This window comes from Nomascus leucogenys, chromosome 5 (assembly GCF_006542625.1).
Source record: "Nomascus leucogenys isolate Asia chromosome 5, Asia_NLE_v1, whole genome shotgun sequence".
In the NCBI taxonomy this organism is placed as follows: domain Eukaryota; kingdom Metazoa; phylum Chordata; class Mammalia; order Primates; family Hylobatidae; genus Nomascus; species Nomascus leucogenys.
The window spans coordinates 39,500,415-39,519,442 of NC_044385.1; the positions used below are offsets into that span (position 1 = coordinate 39,500,415).

General features: G+C 37.4%; 1 protein-coding gene across 1 annotated transcript in view; it reads right to left on the reverse strand.

Moving 5' to 3' along the window:
* The window catches only part of C5H1orf87 (chromosome 5 C1orf87 homolog), an 85,214-nt gene that overhangs the window by 59,222 nt on the left and 6,964 nt on the right, over positions 1-19,028 (reverse strand). The window contains exon 3 of the mRNA XM_003265155.2: positions 7,365-7,599. Within this exon, the coding sequence (XP_003265203.2) occupies positions 7,365-7,599 (235 nt within the window). The remainder of the gene's footprint in view (positions 1-7,364; positions 7,600-19,028) is intronic.

Here is a 19,028-nt window from a genome sequence, read left to right on the forward strand (position 1 = left end):
TTGGCATTTGATTTATTTATTTAGTTAATTTACTTCTACATTTATTTGCTATTGTAAATGGTGCCTTTTCCTCCATTTTATCTTCTAACTCATTTTTGTTGACATATATGACGGCCATTGATTTGTATTATTGATTTTATAACTTTCTAGTTTGCCGAATTCTCTTGATTGTTTGTAGTTTTTTCATTAACTGTCTTGAGATTTTAGATGTACAATCTTATACTCTGAAAATAGTTTTACCTCTTCCTTTCTAAGTAATATGCCTATACTTTCTTTCTCTTATGTAATTGCATTGGCAAATACCTCCCGGATAATATTAAAAGCCAGTGGACCCAGTGGGCACTCTTTAACTTCTTCCAAACCGAAATGAGAAAGTCTCTGGTGTTTTCCCATTAAATTAGATGTTGGCTTTGAGCCAATATACAGAGAAAGACATTTGGAAATGAAAATGAACAAGCAACAATTCTTAACTCTCAGTGGTCTTACAGACTTGTGGAAGGAGACAGATAAGGAAACAGTTTATTTTAATAGTATGGCAACATCTACTGTAGAGGTAGCACAGATTCACTGGGAAATACATTAGGAAAGGCATTTACCTCAGTCATGGAAATCAGACAATAATGCTTCTTGATAGAGCTGCTATCTAAGTTGGGACACTTATATGATTAGAAGTTAATCAAATAAAGATGGAGGGAAGAGAATTTTACCCATAAAGAATAGCATGGGCAAAGGATTTGAGGTTAAAGGGAACAGAACTCTATTTATGGAATAGAATTTCAGTTTAGTTTACTGAGAATGATGTTTTCCAGTTTCATCCATGTCCCTACAAAGGACATGAACTCATCATTTTTTATGGCTGCATAGTATTCCATGGTGTATATGTGCCACATTTTCTTAATCCAGTCTATTGTTGTTGGACATTTGGGTTGGTTCCAACTCTTTGCTATTGTGAATAGTGCCGCAATACACATACGTGTGCATGTGTCTTTATAGCAGCATGATTTATAGTCCTTTGGGTATATACCCAGTAATGGGATGGCTGGGTCAAATGGTATTTCTAGTTCTAGATCCCTGAGGAATTGCCACACTGACTTCCACAATGGTTGAACTACTTTACAGTCCCACCAACAGTGTAAAAGTGTTCCTATTTCTCCACATCCTCTCCAGCACCTGTTGTTTCCTGATTTTTTAATGATGGCCATTCTAACTGGTGTGAGATGGTATCTCACTGTGGTTTTGATTTGCATTTCTCTGATGGCCAGTGATGATGAGCATTTCTTCATGTGTTTTTTGGCTGCATAAATGTCTTCTTTTGAGAAGTGTCTGTTCATGTCCTTTGCCCACTTTTTGATGGGGTTGTTTGTTTTTTTCTTGTAAATTTGTTTGAGTTCATTGTAGATTCTGGATATTAGCCCTTTGTCAGATGAGTAGGTTGCAAAAATTTTCTCCCATTCTGTAGGTTGCCTGTTCACTCTGATGGTAGTTTCTTTTGCTGTGCAGAAGCTCTTTAGTTTAATTAGATCCCATTTGTCAATGTTGGCTTTTGTTGCCATTGCTTTTGGTGTTTCAGACATGAAGTCCTTGCCCACGCCTATGTCCTGAATGGTATTGCCTAGGTTTTCTTGTAGGATTTTAATGGTTTTAGGTCTAACATTTAAGTCTTTAATCCATCTTGAATTAATTTTTGTATAAGGTGTAAGGAAGGGATCCAGTTTCAGCTTTCTACGTATGGCTAGCCAGTTTTCCCAGCACCATTTATTAAATAGGGAATCCTTTCCCCATTTCTTGTTTTTGTCAGGTTTGTCAAAGATCAGATAGTTGTAGATATGCAGCATCATTTCTGAGGGCTCTGTTCTGTTCCATTGATCTATGTCTCTGTTGTGGTACCAGTACCATGCTGTTTTGGTTACTGTAGCCTTTTAGTATAGTTTGAAGTCAGGTAGCATGATGCCTCCGGCTTTGTTCTTTTGGCTTAGGATTGACTTGGTGATGGGGACTCTTTTTTGGTTCCATATGAACATTAAAGTAGTTTTTTCCAATTCTGTGAAGAAAGTCATTGGTAGCTTGATGGGGATGGCATTGAATCTATAAATTACCTTGGGCAGTATGGCCATTTTCACGATATTGATTCTTCCAACCCATGAGCATGGAATGTTCTTCCATTTGTTTGTATCCTCTTTTATTTCATTGAGCAGTGGTTTGTAGTTCTCCTTGAAGAGGTCCTTCACATCCCTTGTAAGTTGGATTCCTAGGTATTTTAGTCTCTTTGAAGCAATTGTGAATGGGAGTTCACTCATGATTTGGCTCTCTGTTTGTCTGTGATTGGTGTACAAGAATGCTTGTGATTTTTGCACATTGATTTTGTATCCTGAGACTTTGCTGAAGTTGCTAATCAGCTTAAGGAGATTTTGGGCTGAGACGATGGGGTTTTCTAGATATACAATCATGTCATCTGCAAACAGGGACAGTTTGACTTCCTCTTTTCCTAATTGAATACCCTTTCTTTCCTTCTCCTGCCTGATTGCTCTGGCCAGAACTTCCAGCACTATGTTGAATAGGAGCGGTGAGAGAGGGCATCCCTGTCTTGTGCCAGTTTTCAGAGGGAATGCTTCCCATTTTTGTCCATTCAGTATGATATTGGCTGTGGGTTTGATGCTTCCCGTTTTTGCCCATTCAGTATGATATTGGCTGTGGGTTTGTCGTAGATAGCTCTTATTATTTTGAGATACGTCCCATCAATACCTAATTTATTGAGAGTTTTTAGCATGAAGGGTTGTTGAATTTTGTCAAAGGCCTTTTCTGCATCTATTGAGATAATCATGTGGTTTTTGTCTTTGGTTCTGTTTATATGCTGGATTACATTTATTGATTTGCGTATGTTGAACCAGCCTTGCATCCCAGGGATGAAGCCCACTTGATCATGGTGGATAAGCTTTTTGATGTGCTGCTGGATTTGGTTTGCCAGTATTTTATTGAGGATTTTTGCATCAATGTTCATCAAGGATATTGGTCTGAAATTCTCTTTTTTGGTTATGTCTCTGCCAGGCTTTGGTATCAGGACGATGCTGGCTTCATAAAATGTGTTAGGGAGGATTAACAAGGAGAACTCATGGACACAGGAAGGGGAACATCACACTCCGGGGACTGTTGTGGGGTTGGGGGAGGGGGAAGGGACAGCATTAGGAGATATACCTAATGCTAAATGACGAGTTAATGGGTGCAGGAAATCAACATGGCACATGGATACATATGTAACAAACCTGCACATTGTGCACATGTACCCTAAAACCTAAAGTATAATAATAAAAAAAAAAGAAAAAAAAAGAATTTCAGTTTAGTGAGATGTGGAGATGAAAGTGAAATAGAGAATAGACAGAGTTGAGCTAGAATGCTAAGTCAAGGAGTTTAAATTTTATACCAGGGCAATTGGGATTTAACAAGGGAATTTAAGTGTTTTAAGCAGAGGCTATATCTGATCAAGTGGTTCCTCCTAAAAGAGATAGCATATATATCCCTGCCCCATTCATGTTGTGCTTGGCCATGTGGTTTGCTTTGGCTAATGTGATGTTAGTGGATATGACACAAGCAAAAAGCAAAGACTTAAAATGTCCTTGTGTAACTGAGTTTGTTCTCTTAAAATGTTTCCATCACTATGAGAAGGACATCCTTGAAGAGCTCGCTGGATTCAGAACAAGAAAACACAGAGCAGACCTGAATCAAATCCAGTTTAGAGCCAAGCCCAGCCCAACCCAACTGAGATAAATAAAAGCTGCCTAAGCTTATATCTGTAGATGTGAGCATAAATGATTATTGTTATAAACCACTGAGTTGTGGGGTGATTTGTTACACAGCAGTATTTATCACAATAGCTGACCAATACAGAGAGAGAGCTTTAAAGTCAGAAAAGTCAGTTGGAAGATAATTAAAATCTCCCTGGTGAGACAAAATGGTGGTCTGATTATGGTGATGACAAGGAAAATAAAAGACAGAGAAGGTTTTGAGAGACACGAAGGAGGTAGAATTTAAAGGAATCTGTGATTGGTTGGATGTCAGGGTTAGGGAAAGAGAGGACGAAAGTATGTTCAGGTTTCTTGCTGGTGCAATTGAGAGAGGGGTGAGACCATTCTGTGAGACACAGACCACCAGAAGTACAAGATAAAAGGCTCCGCTTCGAACTTGCTGAATCTGAGCTGCAAATGCACAGCCAAGTAGAAATGTCCTTGACATCTGTCTATTCATCTATAAAATAAAGATAACATCATGTGCCTTTACCTATCTTGCAGGGCTATTGTGGAGAATGAACAAGGGAAAACACACAAAAGGGCTTTGAAAAGAAACCTTCCCAATAAACTGTGATAATTATTAAAATTAAAGCACTGACACTTTCGTTTTCATGCTGCCAGATGCAAAAAGCACGCTACAATTTTATTTTTGAAACTGTGCTACTCAGTTTGTTGCTAGTCACACGTTCTTTTTTATTCTTCTGAGAGAAGGCAGAGCTGATAATTCTGAGAAATGATATAAACAATATGTATTTTTTCAAAAACGTACCCATATAAAGCAGAATTTGGAGGCAAAAAGATCCTAGAACTAGGAGTCAGAAAAGCCAAGCTCTTTTCTTGTGAGACTGTGGAGCATTTAATCTCTCTGGTCCTCTCATTCTTCCTTTGTGAAAGGAACGTTTGTACTTGTTTATTTCTAAGATATCTCACTGTTCTTATATACACAAAACGAAGGATTCTCTTAACATCTTCAGTTTTACTTACTTCCTACCAATGAGACTCTTCGAACTTACTCTGTGATTTGGAAAAGAGTTTCACACTTGCTCGTCCTCACGCATGTTAGCTCAGTCTTTATCAGCAACTTCTCTTTTGGAGCAAATTCAGCTGGTCCAGATTGCCTGTTACGTCCCAGGCAGGAAAGCTTATTTTCATCTATGTGTGAGTGATAAGGATCTAGAAAGAGTTCTGATTGGTGTGCTTTTGTAACTGCGGCAGGATTCCATTTACCACTTAGTCAAGCTGGTAATGAGGGTCTCTGTACCAGGCAACTGTGGCTGCCATCTGGCAGGCCAGCACCACACGCCCGCCCGGCAGACAGAACCAATTAGTCGGTCCCCACACCTCCCACAAGGCCTTCCTTGTTTGGTGGCAGGGTGTTAGCCCCCGCTGAGCCTCCCACTAGAGGCCCTGTTGAGTTCTGGGAGGGGAGGGGCAAATTTTCTCCCTGTACTGCGGAACTAGCAAATAATCCAGATCATGGAGGTCAAGAACAGCTTACCTAATGAACATGTTACCTATGGTAATGGTGAATGCAGAGTCCATTACAGGAATGAGCAGCTTGATGTATTAGGAGGAGTGTCAAGAAACAGATGTCTATATATAAGAGAAAAACTAGAAATGGCTTAAGGGCCCATAAGGCGTTTGTTAAGTGAACCGTGTTATATCTCTATAAAGGAATGTATACAGTTTGGTGCTAAGGACCTAGAACCTGGGCTTGAAGTGTGGGTCTGCCACTTCTCAGTTCTATGACTTTAGCAAGGCACTTGACCTCTCTGTTTCTCAGCTCCCTTAACCATGAACTAAAGATAATAAGAGTTCCTACCTCACCGGGTGCTTGGGAATAGTAAATTAGTTAATATCTGTAAAGAGCTCAGAATACTGCCTGGCACATAGTAAATGCTATCCATCTAGGTGTTAGTTCTGAGTACAACTCTCACAGAACCATTAAAGATGATGCGTAGGATGATTTTTTTCATGCCAAGGGGAGAATTTTTCATATGATATGAAGTGAATCAAGCAGGATAATAAAGAGTATATATAATGATTCTCATTCTATATCTATGCATGAAGGAAAAAAGAGGAAGAAAGGAAAAGAAAACCACTAGTTTTCTTTAGTTGATATTTTTCTTCTTATTTATATTCTCCTGTTTTTCAAAAATTGCTACATCATTATGCTGTTTTATAATTAGAAAGATCAATAAAAATTTAAGTAAAGAAAAAAAAACCTAGACAAACATCTTATCTGCACACTTCTGAGTCACTTTATCCTTTCTGAGTGTTAGTTTTATCATCTATGCCATGGTGGTAGAAATAACAATGGCATCTACCTCACAGGATTAATTTCAAAGAGTAAATAATAAAATTTACCTCGAAGCAATCAGTCGATAATAAAGTCTTTTATAACCATAATATTATTACCGAAGCCATTCTTTGGGAGCAAAAACAACAAATATATTAATGCCAGAATCTAAATTAGTTTAAAACATTCAGATAAAAATTCAGATTTGATCATTCAAATGGATTATATCACCTCTGCAGATTCACTATCTTTTGCTGTAACGAAGGCCTAAATTCAAGGACTCAGCCAAACTGGAGACTAAGAGGCTTGAGTGACAGCTCAATCTGTGTCACTCATGTTTTGGGAAAGTCACTTTCATTTCTGGTCTTCAGTGTTCAACTAGACCTTGGCTGTTAACCACTCCAAAATTTGATCCTTTGCATGGTTCTTATGAACAGAAGATCACAAATCCATAGGCATTCATTTTCTCATATGACTAAAGACTAGCTAGTAGCTCAGTGATTTAGAAAGGGCTATTAAAATTACAAACTAAAAATAGTTATGTTAGAGTGTACTGCAGACTCTAATTCAGTATTTTACTAAAATATCTGGCTGTCACTTAATGCTTGGCAGCATTGCAAAACTCCTACTCTATGTATCTGTTTAATTGCAATTTCAGCAATTTTGGAAATGGTACTTTGTTATCAATGAATCATTAGTTTTGTCTTGATTTAGATCCAGTTTTCAATTGCTGCTTTACTTGCTTTTTAATTACAAATTACTAATCATATAGATTCATCATCATCAAGTTAGTTTGTTATGAATTGTTTGGTTGATTGTTAACAGAGTGCAGTGATATATATTTCTATCAACAGAGTTTTGGGCCTATAATTTTTTTTGTAATTAGACATGGTTGCATTGGATTTTTAAAATAAATTATTTCTTTTTGTAATGTAAAAGCAGACAGACTCTTATCCTCCAACACGCCCCAACTTTGCATGTATAGTAACAACACTGAGTATCACTGAGCTAACCACAGGCAGAATAGGTTGACCAACTCCGTTGGTTGTCATGACCAACTTCATTGGTGATCATGACCAACTCCGTTGGTGGTCAGCAAAGATACAATATACAAAATGACCCTGAAATTCATTTTCAGATTGAAAATAATTGATTCTTACTTCTGTCTCATGCAAAATATATTAATGAACATTTGTACGGTGTGTTTTTGTGTGAACCTATGTTTTTATCTATATTTTCCTAATAAATTATCAAGATAAACTTGGGTATTTTTTGTCACTCACTTGGCCATCCAGGAATCTGCTACTGTTTGCCCCTGTTAGTAGTTTCTGGTTGTTTTCTGATTTCTGGTTGTTCTCTGGGTGCTTTTTGTCTTTCACATCATCTGGATTATCATTGGTTTGCTGATCAGTGAAGTTAATGGGAACTGGGGTGTCTCTGCTCATCTGCCTTGCATTATCGGTCACTGGTTTCTGGTGCATTGTTTGGGTTTTTGTTTTCAAGTTCTCATTCTCCTTGCTGTGAAGAAAGAATTTTATACTTTGTTACTTACAGGCAGACTCCTCATACACTAGGCTGGCATAAGAACAGAAGGTGTGTTTGGTGTTGTGAACAGTGGTAACTCAGCACAGTGGAATGTGGAAGCATAAATATTGGTTATTTGTCTATGCGTCATTCACCATAGAGAGAACATGTTATTAATATTATCTTTGCAGGCTTTATCTTTTTCCTTACCCTCTTCCTTATATTCATAATCTATCTATCTGCTCCCAAACCCTTACTGTAAGCAATGGCCAGTATGAAAAACGAACCCTAAATGTTATCACATTTCTTACTTGTAAATATAACAGGTATTTTCAGCCTTAGAAAAGAAAGTCAAAACAGTTTGTCAGCTCCAGTTCTGCCCTATGCCTCTCCCTTTGAGACTTCCTTTTCTCCTGGGAGCCTTTCATTTAAGTTTAATATTAGAGAAAAGAAAAAAAAAACTGTAGGATGATTCAAGGAAATTCAAGTAACAAACAAAATTAAAGGTTCAATTTTGTTTAATAATTAAAAAGTCCTCACACCTGTAATCCCAGCACTTTGGGAGGCCGAGGTGGGTGGATCACGAGGTCAGGAGTTTGAGACCAACCTGGCCAATATGGTGAAACCCCGTCTCTACTAAAAATACAAAAATCAGCCGGGTGTGGTGGCGCACACCTGTAGTCCCAGCTACTTGGGAGGCTGAGGCAGAAGAATCACTTGAACCCAGGAGGCGGAGGTTGCAGTGAGCCGAGATCGCACCACTGCACTCCAGCCTGGGTGACCTCATCTCTAAAAAAAATAAAAAATAAAAAAATAACGGAAAGTCTTACAAATCAAAACAGTAACAAGGTACCATTTTAAACATAGAAGGCAGATATAATTCTTACAGTGGGTGACCTGACAAAACATTAGGAGTCAAGAAACTGAAATTCTGACATTGTAGAACAATGTTAAAGCATGTGTATTAAGGAGAAAAATGCAAAAAAAGAAAACTCTAAATATTTAGTAATAGGTGGATGCATTGACTATTTCATTCTTTGCTCATGATCAAGTGTATGAAGTCATTAAAATAGTTATGAATAATTTAATGATACAAGTAAATGTCCACTTATAAAAGTAAGTGAATATATGATTGTCTCAACTGTGTAAAATGCATATATATAATGTGTATGCCTATTCAATCTAGTAAACAATGTGCCAGAAGTTAACGGTATCTCTGGGTGGTAGAACTCAGTGTATTACATTACACTCTATTACACTATACCATGTCATATTATACTTTATAGTATTATTGTTCTAAATTTTCTACATAAGAAAATACTATTCTATAATCAGAAAAAATAAGTTTCAAAGTAGCTATGCCTTGTACCTACATGGCATTCTATAAATTCTAGCTATTATTTATATATACAGTGGAAAAGATCCATTTACAAGCATATCATGTTATCTAAATATAACATTCATTGATTTAAATAATATTTGTTGAACTCCAATACTTGTTGATTTAAATAAGACCAAACCATGGGCAATAATTTGAATATATGTATATTTTTATAGTCATCCTCTTGATGGTGGTAGCACAAGAAGAAAAGAAGGCTTAGGAAAGAACTCTGATGGATACTACATTTAAAGAGGAAAGATGAGCCTTAAGAAGAGCTTCAAAAAAAGTTCCTGGTAAAGTAGAAGGGGAATCAGGAGACTAGAAGGAAGACTTGGTAGAAAAGCAAGAGGATGTCTCCAGAGAGAGGACAACAGTATTAAATGCTGCTGAGAGGAAATTTCTGAAAAGGGTCCGCTGGGTTAGCCATAAGGATGTAGTCAGGAAACCTGGTATGGGGAGTTTCAATGAGGTAATGTAGGTGGATGATAGACTGAAGTGGATTGAAGAAAGAGGAGGGGACAAGCAATGTAGACAGGAAGTATAAAGACCTCTCTGAAGAAGTTTGGCTGCAAGAAGGGAGAAAGATGGGGTGATGATTGATGTGGAATATAGGGTTTCAGATAAGACTTTGTTATCATGTTCAAAGATGCTAGGGAGTTTAGCCTGTTGAAATGCCAATGGTGAATAGCCAGTTGAACTGTAGAAAAGGAGAGGATATCATTGATGATATAAGATGAACCTTGACAAAGGGAAATGGAAGTCATTGAGAGGACAGACGCCGAAGGGAAACCTCAGGGTTAAGGTTGTAGAAAAATAGGTAAGGATGTAGGCAAATTAGTACATTTGATGACAAGATGTTGATCAAATTGCTGACAGCTTGAATTTTCTCTGATAACAAGGTATGGTTACCTTGGGTCTCATTGGGGAAATAACGGGGTAGAAAGTCTGAATTAAGGGCAGATGGTTCGGGACAGCTGCTATGAAGAGTGGAAGAGGGATGATCAGGAAAATAAGACAGGTTGGCTGGGCCAACTGAGTGGCCAGTTAAGGTTAAAGACCATCAGTTTTTGTGAAATCAGTTTGAGAGGGTGAATGGCACTTCACCCAGTAGTCCTCGCAGACATGCAGAGAAGGCAGACAGTGAGGCTCACAGAGAACTGGGGCTTTGCAAGACAAACACACTCAAATGATAGTAGTGCAAGATGGGAGTATGAGAAGGAGAGTGTATATTTGACAAATAGGTTTTTTGCAATGAGAGAAGACATATATGTTCCCTGCCTTCAAGAAATTTAAGTTTCATTTAGTTTTCCAAAAATAATGCAAACAATAAATCTAACGACTGGTAAAACTATATTGTAGAAATCACGGTAGTGATTACCTTTGAGAGGAGATGTATAGCCCAGAAGAAAGCATAACGGGGTTTCTGGGATGCTGGTACTATGTTGTTTCTTGTTCTGAGTGTTTGTTGCATGAGTATACCACATTTGTGAGAATTCAGTGAGTGGTAGACTTATGATGTATACTTTTATGTAAATATAGGTATGTTGTATTTCTATAAAGTATTAAATTGGTATAAAATTTACATAAGTAATATGAAACATACCCAGTTAGCATATAAATAAATGCCAAATGAACATTACAAAGATTCAGTACTATTTGAAGTTCATAAGAAACAGAAATAACTATGGTTTGCCATGGTTACAAAAATAATATTATTGCTGAACATTTAACATGACAGCCACGCTATACTTATTTATATACATTAGATTATGTACTTCTTAAATCAACCATATAGTCAGATGTTCCTATTATTATTATTTTAGAATGAAGAAATTAAGGCCAGGAAAGTTGACGTGATTGGCCTAATTCTATTTACATGGCATTTCAGTAGTGGAGCCAGGATTTAAACCTGTCTACTTCATTGCACAGACTCAGATCCTATTGGCAGTAGAGTCAGAGGAAGGTCCATGGAAGTTTGGGATTATGTGAGGAGCTGAAAGTACAGGAGCAGGTAAGCAAAGCAGGACATGCAGGATTTGAAGGCAAAAATGGTCATTTGGCAGGGAGTTAACTCTTGGATAAAGCCAGGGACAATGGATTATCTTTGCTTTAATCACCTTTGAAATCTTTTTGTGGGCAGTGTCAGGACAGAGTCGCTTGAGAAATGTAAAATATATCTGCCTGTCTTTTAAAACAGTCCCTGTAGATGTTAAACCAAAAATAACCTGTTAAATCTGTTTCAAGTAAAAGCTGTATTTAAAAAAAAATACATAGCACTTTGAAAATTATCAAGAAAATGACTCTCTAGCTGAGAAGCGGCATGTGTCTGTGGTTAGCACAAACAATTTGTCAACACGCATTGGTTGTTATGTTGTTCACAAACTCACAGTTCTTTCTCCTAGGCTTGTGTACCATCTACCTACATTACTGAAAATAGACATTTGCCATTTCAAAAGAAGGGGGGAAAAAAACGCCATCAATACTATCTTGGAAGCAAGACACAGCTAGCTTCCGCATATGTACTTCTGACCTCAGCTGCTGCTCTGGGGCTGCCGTGAAGAGTTTAGTGTCATCCAGGAATGAGAGCAATTAGAGAGGATTACTGTGTTGCTGGATGATAAATAAATGAGGAGAAAACTGTCCAATCGTTCCCTCTCTCACCGGGCTCTTTCTGCAAACCAGCCCATTAGAGTCACCCTCCATTAGAGCACAGAGTCTCAGGGTTAGAAAGAAACATTGCAAAGGCGTCTAGTAGCATCCTCTGCCCAAAGCAAGGTAGGGATCCCCCGCGGCCCCACCTCCTATGTAACTCCAGCTCACCAGATCTCACATTTGATTTGGATTACACCCCTGCCGAGAACATAAAATCTCAAATGAAGGACCCAGGGGGCTCAGCAAAAGGTCACCAGATGCCATCTTAAAGGTCTGCCAGCCTTGGCAGCGACTCAATGCCACCAATTTCCAACTGTGCGCCATCTAACAGGCCCTAAACCCTCTGGAGAAGACAGCCTAGAGTGTGCCAACACAGTGAATGGGGATCTAATTTCAGTAAATGAAAGCATGTTCTTATTTGTAAGTAATAAGAGATAATCAAGACAACCAGACTTTTCTCTTTTTAAAAAGACAATAAAAAATAAAATCAGAAATGGGAGGGGAGTACAGCTGAAAAAGCTCACCAAACTCCAAAGGGAAGCTGAAATGTGAAGCCTGTGCAAATGTAGCTAATGTTATTGTGTCGAAGTGTGAAGGTTTTTTGTTTACTTCTTTTTTTAATGTCATGGAGCCATACCATATACTATTATCATAGAAATTTAGTCTTCGAAAAGATCATAAAAATACGTTCATTCAACTCCTGAACCTATACTTGAATCATTTCTTTATCAATGTAATTATTTTAGCTAATATGTTCTATCTAAATGCTTATGTGTGTCAGCCACCACACATAAATTCTTTCATGTTGTGTGACTTTGGGAATATCTGATTTTCAGGTTCTCAGCTGCGAGATGAGAAAAAATAATCCTTATCAAGATAAAATGTATAAAATATTGAGCACCAAGCCTGGTGTTCTTCCACCAGCCCTCGACAAACAGTAATTTTATGTTAATCATAAATTAAAGTGCTAGCTCCTTTATACACACACTCCTCATCACCCAGGTACAAAGGGATGCTTCTTTCTCTGGAATCCCAAAACTTCCTTTATTGACAGACAAAACTGAAGTTAAAAAAGTCAAGGTTTTGTAGTAGATAGGAACTGAAGAAAATCTATTTAAATAAATAAAAAGAGAGATAATTAATGAAATCTATCTGGCCACCTTGTTATTTACCAATCACAGTAAATACAAATTTTAGAAATCACCCCCCCTTTAAAAAACAAAGATTAATTAGTATTAAAAATCTGTTCTGATAAAGCAATCACATTCCTTAATCTTACAGAAAAAAAACAACCCAAACATTGTTGCATCACGATGTCCTCAGGTGGATTACACCCAAGAGCTTTACAGACAGTGCAGCTTTGCCAGTCTGGAGCCAATGTTTATCAGCTAAAATGTAAATCTGGGACCCAATCTTTAATGGCTTGAAATGTAGTGTCTTTTGCACTTGCATTCCCCCCTGTTTTGCTTTTGCAAGTCTAAGCAAAATGACTGTGCAACTGCCTGGCCTCTTCACCAATGACCTCTGTGCTGTAGGGCACAGTTTCTGAGCCAGGTCTTCTATCCATACTGTGAGAGGATGCAGCATAAACAGTTCTCTCTCTGCATCACGTCTGGATGCATCCACATGGTCTATGGGAATGAGGAGCAATCATTATTGCTATGTTATTTTGTTTAATCAGGTTGAACTAAATCAGGAATCTATAAAAAGATGATGGATTTAAAAAAATACTCTATCATTATAAATTTGTTATCTCAAAATCTTAGCTGGCAAAACTAAAGGTGGCCAAATATCATTTTATCTCTTTATACAAAACTTCCATATACACACACGAGAAGTTTTATTTTGTTTCTAAAACAAAGATTGATTGTAATCAACCTTTCTAATCTCTTAAAAAATTTTCCAATTGACAAAATAACACAGATACCTTTACAGGCCAATACTTCTATCTCTACACCAACATTTTAAATGTCTAATGGTATTTCATTATATAGATACACAATAGCTTATTTAACTTGTCCTATATTGTTGAACATTAATTTGGTTTCCAAATTTTTATTAATTCCAATGTTGCTGCTCTGCTGGAGATGTTTCTTTTACACCTATATCCTCATCATCCTTCTCAACCCCAGAAAATTGACCTCTGTGGACTTACTCTATATGCCCATGAGACCAGGCATAGTGGCTCACACTTATAATCTCATACTTTGGGAGGCCTAGGTAAGAAGATCACTTGAAGCCAGGAGCTCCAGACCAGCCTGGACAACATGGCCAGACCGCATCTCTACCAAAATAAAAAATAAAAAAAAAATTAGCTGGGCGTTGTGGTGCACACCTGTAGTTCCAGCTACTTGGGAAGCTGAGGCAGGAGGATTGCTTGAGCTCAGGAGTTCCAGGCTGCAATGAGCTAAGATCCCTCCATTGTACTCCAGCCTGGGTGATGGACAGAGATCCTGTCTCTAAGAAAAGCAGTGCCTATGTCTTATGATTCTAGGTGGTTTGGGCCAATGGGTAGCCCCGGCAGGAGGAGGTTCCCTCCCTGCAAGGTTGACTCAGGCTACCTGTGTCTCTTGACCAAAGGTCACTACTTTTCTCAAGATGGCCCGAGCTGCAGAATGCTTCCTTTATTTAGTTTCGGTAACATTCCCCTCCTCTCCTCTCTTCAGACCTAGTGCTCCTACCAACCTTGCAGATGCTAGTCCATGATTCCTGCACCATAGCTTGCAGTTCTCTTAATCTCAGCATACATCTTTGTAATTAGTCCTTTTTAACTAAAGCCATCCTGGTTTGAGTGTATAATCTGTTTCCTATTGGGATCTAGACACAACACATATTTTTGTGTAAATCTTCAAAACCAAATCATTATACCCATCCATAATCATTTCCACAGAACTGATTCATAGATACAGATCTTATGCCAAAGTACATATACTTTTAAGGCTTTCAATAAGTATACTTTAAAAAACACAGTGTCATATGGGTATTTTCTCTAAACACCTGCCAGCACTGGGTATCTCCATTAAAAAACATTCCTAATTTGTTTTGTAAAAAATATCTCATTACTGTTTACATTTCTTTTATTATCCTGCAGGTTGAATATACCCCCACATATCTGTTGTTCCTTTTTATTTCTTCTATTTCCTGTCTAGGTCTATTGCCAATTATTGAAATGAGGCTGTTCATCTTTTTCCCATTGATTTGGAAAAGCTCTTTATGCATTTAGGAGTTATTTTTCTATCACATATGTTATAAACAGTATTTTGTTTTTGACTTTGACTTTGTATTATATTTTTTTAATCTATATATAATTCAAATGGCAAAAATAACTTACTTCATAATCTCAATATTTGGGATCAACGGACACTTATAAGTTTTCTAAAACATCTGTTTAACATTTGCTCTCATAATGCCCTGTATTCTTATTTACAAACTTATGACCAGAACAGCAGTATATTATGCTTCTTTATACTTCTCACAGTGCCTAAAACAAACACAGAAACAAACAAAAACAAACAAAAATTATTCCAGGATATTAATACGGAAGCAGTTTAATGCAGTGGAAAGGGCTTAATAGAAGTATGATTTTAGCATACTACTTTATTATTTTGAACTTGTAAAAATGAAGATAAGTATCTTCTGTGATGTTATTGTTCAGTTTTAATGAGAGATTGAATTCATAGATATTCAGCTATTGTGTAGATTGTATAGTGAGAAAAGTAATAAACAAAGATAAGGCTTATTGATCAGTTGTTTGTAAAAAATGATAAATGGGATACTTGAATTTTTCAATCACAAAATTTATCCATACTTTATGTATGGACTATAATTGTTCAGTGCTTCCATCTCCTGCCTGGATTATCATAATAACTCTCTAAATGTTTTCTCTCTTTTTATTTGTGTCACTCCCAAGTTACTCAGCACTTAACAGACAGAAGCAGCCTTTAGAAAACATAAATACAATGTGAGCAGCATTGCTCTCAGTTTTCCAATGCTCTCCATTTTCCAATGGTTTCTCATTCTACATGGAACAAAATCCAAAGTTCCTACTATGGCCCTACTGGCTTCTCTGACCTTATTTCCTGCTCCTCTCCCCGTTCCCCACCGTGCTCCCAAAAAATGGCTTTCCTGCTCTTTCTTAAACGTACCAAGAGGCTTTGTTCTGACTATTCTATCTCCTTAGAATGCTCTTTCATCAGATATTTGCATGATTTACTTTCTCTGTAGGTCTGTGGAGTCACTAGGATGGAGGAGAGTACCTGTGGTATCACTTGGTGCAAGCTGGACCTCAGCAGCAGAAAAGCAGCAGGTAGGCTGGGCGCGGTGGCTCACGCTTGTAATCTCAGCACTTTGGGAGGCCGAGGCGGGCGGATCACGAGGTCAGGAGATCGAGACCACGGTGAAACCCCGTCTCTACTAAAAATACAAAAAAAAAAAAATTAGCCGGGTGTGGTGGCGGGCGCCTGTATTCCCAGCTACTCGGAGAGGCTGAGGCAGGAGAATGGCGTGAACCCGGGAGGCGGAGCTTGCAGTGAGCCGAGATTGCGCCACTGCACTCCAGCCTGGGCCACAGCGAGACTCTGTCTCAAAAAAAAAAAAAAAAAAAAAAAGAAAAGCAGCAGGTATATGGGTTCCCTGGATCTGAGCGCTGTGCTCCTGGTGAGGGATGGTGTTCTAGTTTTTATGAGTGCGATGGCCAGTACTGAGTGTCAACTCGATAGGATTGAAGGATGTAAATTATTGATCCTTGGTGTGTCTGTGAGGGTGTTGCCAAAGGAGATTAACATTTGAGTCAGTGGGCTGGGAAAGGCAGACCCACCCTCAATCTGGGTTGGCACCATCTAATCAGCTGCCAGCGCAGCTAGAATATAAAGCAGGCAGAAAAACGTGAAAAGGCTAGACTGGCCTAGGCTCCCAGCCTACACCTTTCTCCTGTGCTGGATGCTTCCTGACCTCCAACATCAAACTCCAAGTTGTTCAGTTTTGGGACTCAGACTGGCTCTCCTTGCTCTTCAGCTTGCGATGGCCTATTGTGGAACTTTGTGATTGTGTGAGTTAATACTTAATAAACTCCCTTTTATATATAATATATATAAAATATATATACTATATATAGTGTATATATGTAATATATACACTATATATAGTGTATATGTAATATATACACTATATATAGTGTATATGTAATATATACACTATATATAGTGTATATGTAATATATACAATATATAGTATATATGTAATATATACTATATATAGTATATATGTAATATATACTATATATAGTATATATGTAACATATAATATATATAATATATATGTAATATATATTATATGTAATATATAATATATATTATATGTAATATATATACTATATATAATATATGTTATATATACTATATATATTATATATGTAATATAATATATACACACACACAGTATCACAATAAAGTGATTCACATACTTTTTTTGGTTTCATGGTGCACATAAAAGTTATGTTTACACTATACTGTAGTCTATTACATGTGCAATAGCATTGTCTGAAAAACAATGCACATACCTTAATTAAAAATACTTTATTGCTGAAATATGCTAATAATCATCATTATATATTATATATATAAAAAACTAATAGGATATATATCATATATATGTAATATATGTCCAACATATATTTTATATATAGGATATATATTATTTATATATGTCCTATTTGTCCCGCCCCCCTAGAGAACCCTGACTAATACAATGAGGCAAGCATGAGGCAACCTTATACAAAAGAAAAAAAAATTGCCTGGGCTGCAGGTGGTCACCTTAGGTGCCATTGATTTGTAACAGTAAATGAGAATGCCAAATGCCCAATATTGGGCAAACTTGAGACCTGTGAATAGTTGCAGCCTCTTTTTCTTGAGCAGGGGAGGGAAGAAGCTACTATTAGCTTTATGGAGAGTTTAAATCTGGTAGAGCCATATCCACACGGATGAAGGCTGGGCTAGTCTTAGCTCACTGGTAGCTAAACTGGGATAATTCTCGTTGCATAATTCTAGCTGCTTATCTCCGCACAGTCTCAGTTCAAATGTCTCTTGCTCAGAGACAGCTTCTGGGACCCTTTAAGAGTTGATAGACCCTCATGTTCGTTTATTTTTCCTTATTGCACTATCCCTGCATCAACAATCATTGTTTATCTGTCTATTATGTGTTTCCCATCACTAGAACTTCAGGTACACTTCTGTGTCTCCATGGCTTGGCACTCAGTAGGTGCTCAGTTAATATTTGTGAAAAGGAAGTTGATGGAATTCCATATATACATTAATTTCTAAAACTGTTAACATTAACACCTAAAGAAGTTTAAGACAAGTCACAAAGAATTTATTACTATAAATGGTTTTGGGGGATTCAAAAATGGCAGAATATGGGCTTTAGGGGAGTCACATGGAAAAATACCAGAACTTTGCATATCTTGAGTATAAATATCAATGCATATTACAGGTATACCTCAGAGATTTGTGGTTTAGTTCCAGAGTGCTGCAATAAAGTAAATATCACAATAAAGTGATTCACATACTTTTCTTGGTTCCACGGTGCACATAAAAGTTACGTTTACACTATATTGTAGTCTATTATGTGTGCAATACAATTGTCAAAAACAATGCACATAATTAAAAATACTTTATTGTTAAAATATGCTAATAACCATCTGTGAGCCTTTAGCAAGTCCTCATCTTTTTGCTAGAGGAGGGGCTTGCCTCGACGATACCTGCCGACTAATGAGGATGGTAGTTGCTGTAGGTTGCGGTGGTTCTGCAATTTCTTAAGACAAAAATAAAGTTTGCTACATCCATTGACTCATCATTTTACAAAAGATTTCTCTGTAACATATGATGCTGTTTGATAGCATTTTACCCCAGGGAAACTTCTTTCACAATTGGAATCAATCCTCTCAGTTACTGCCACTGCTTTATCAACTAAGTTTATGTGATATGCTAAATCCTTTGTTGTCAATTCAACAATGTTCACAGCATCTTCACCAGGAGAATTGATTCTATCTCAAAAAACTACTTTCTTTGCTTATCTATAAGAAGCAACTCCTCATCTAATCGAGTTTTATCATGAGATTGCAGAAATTCAGTCACATCTTCAGGATTCACTTCTAATTCTAGTTCTCTTATTTTCACCACACCTGCGGTGATTCCTCCACTGAAGTCTTGGAACCCTCAAAGTCATCCATGAGGGTTGGAATCAACTTATTTCAAACTCTTGTTAATGTTGCTATTTTGACATCCTCCCATGAATCACAAATGTTCTTTTTTTTTAATTTAAGTTCTGGGATACATGTGCAGAATGTGCAGGTTTGTTATATAGGTATACACGTGCCACGGTGGTTTGCTGCACC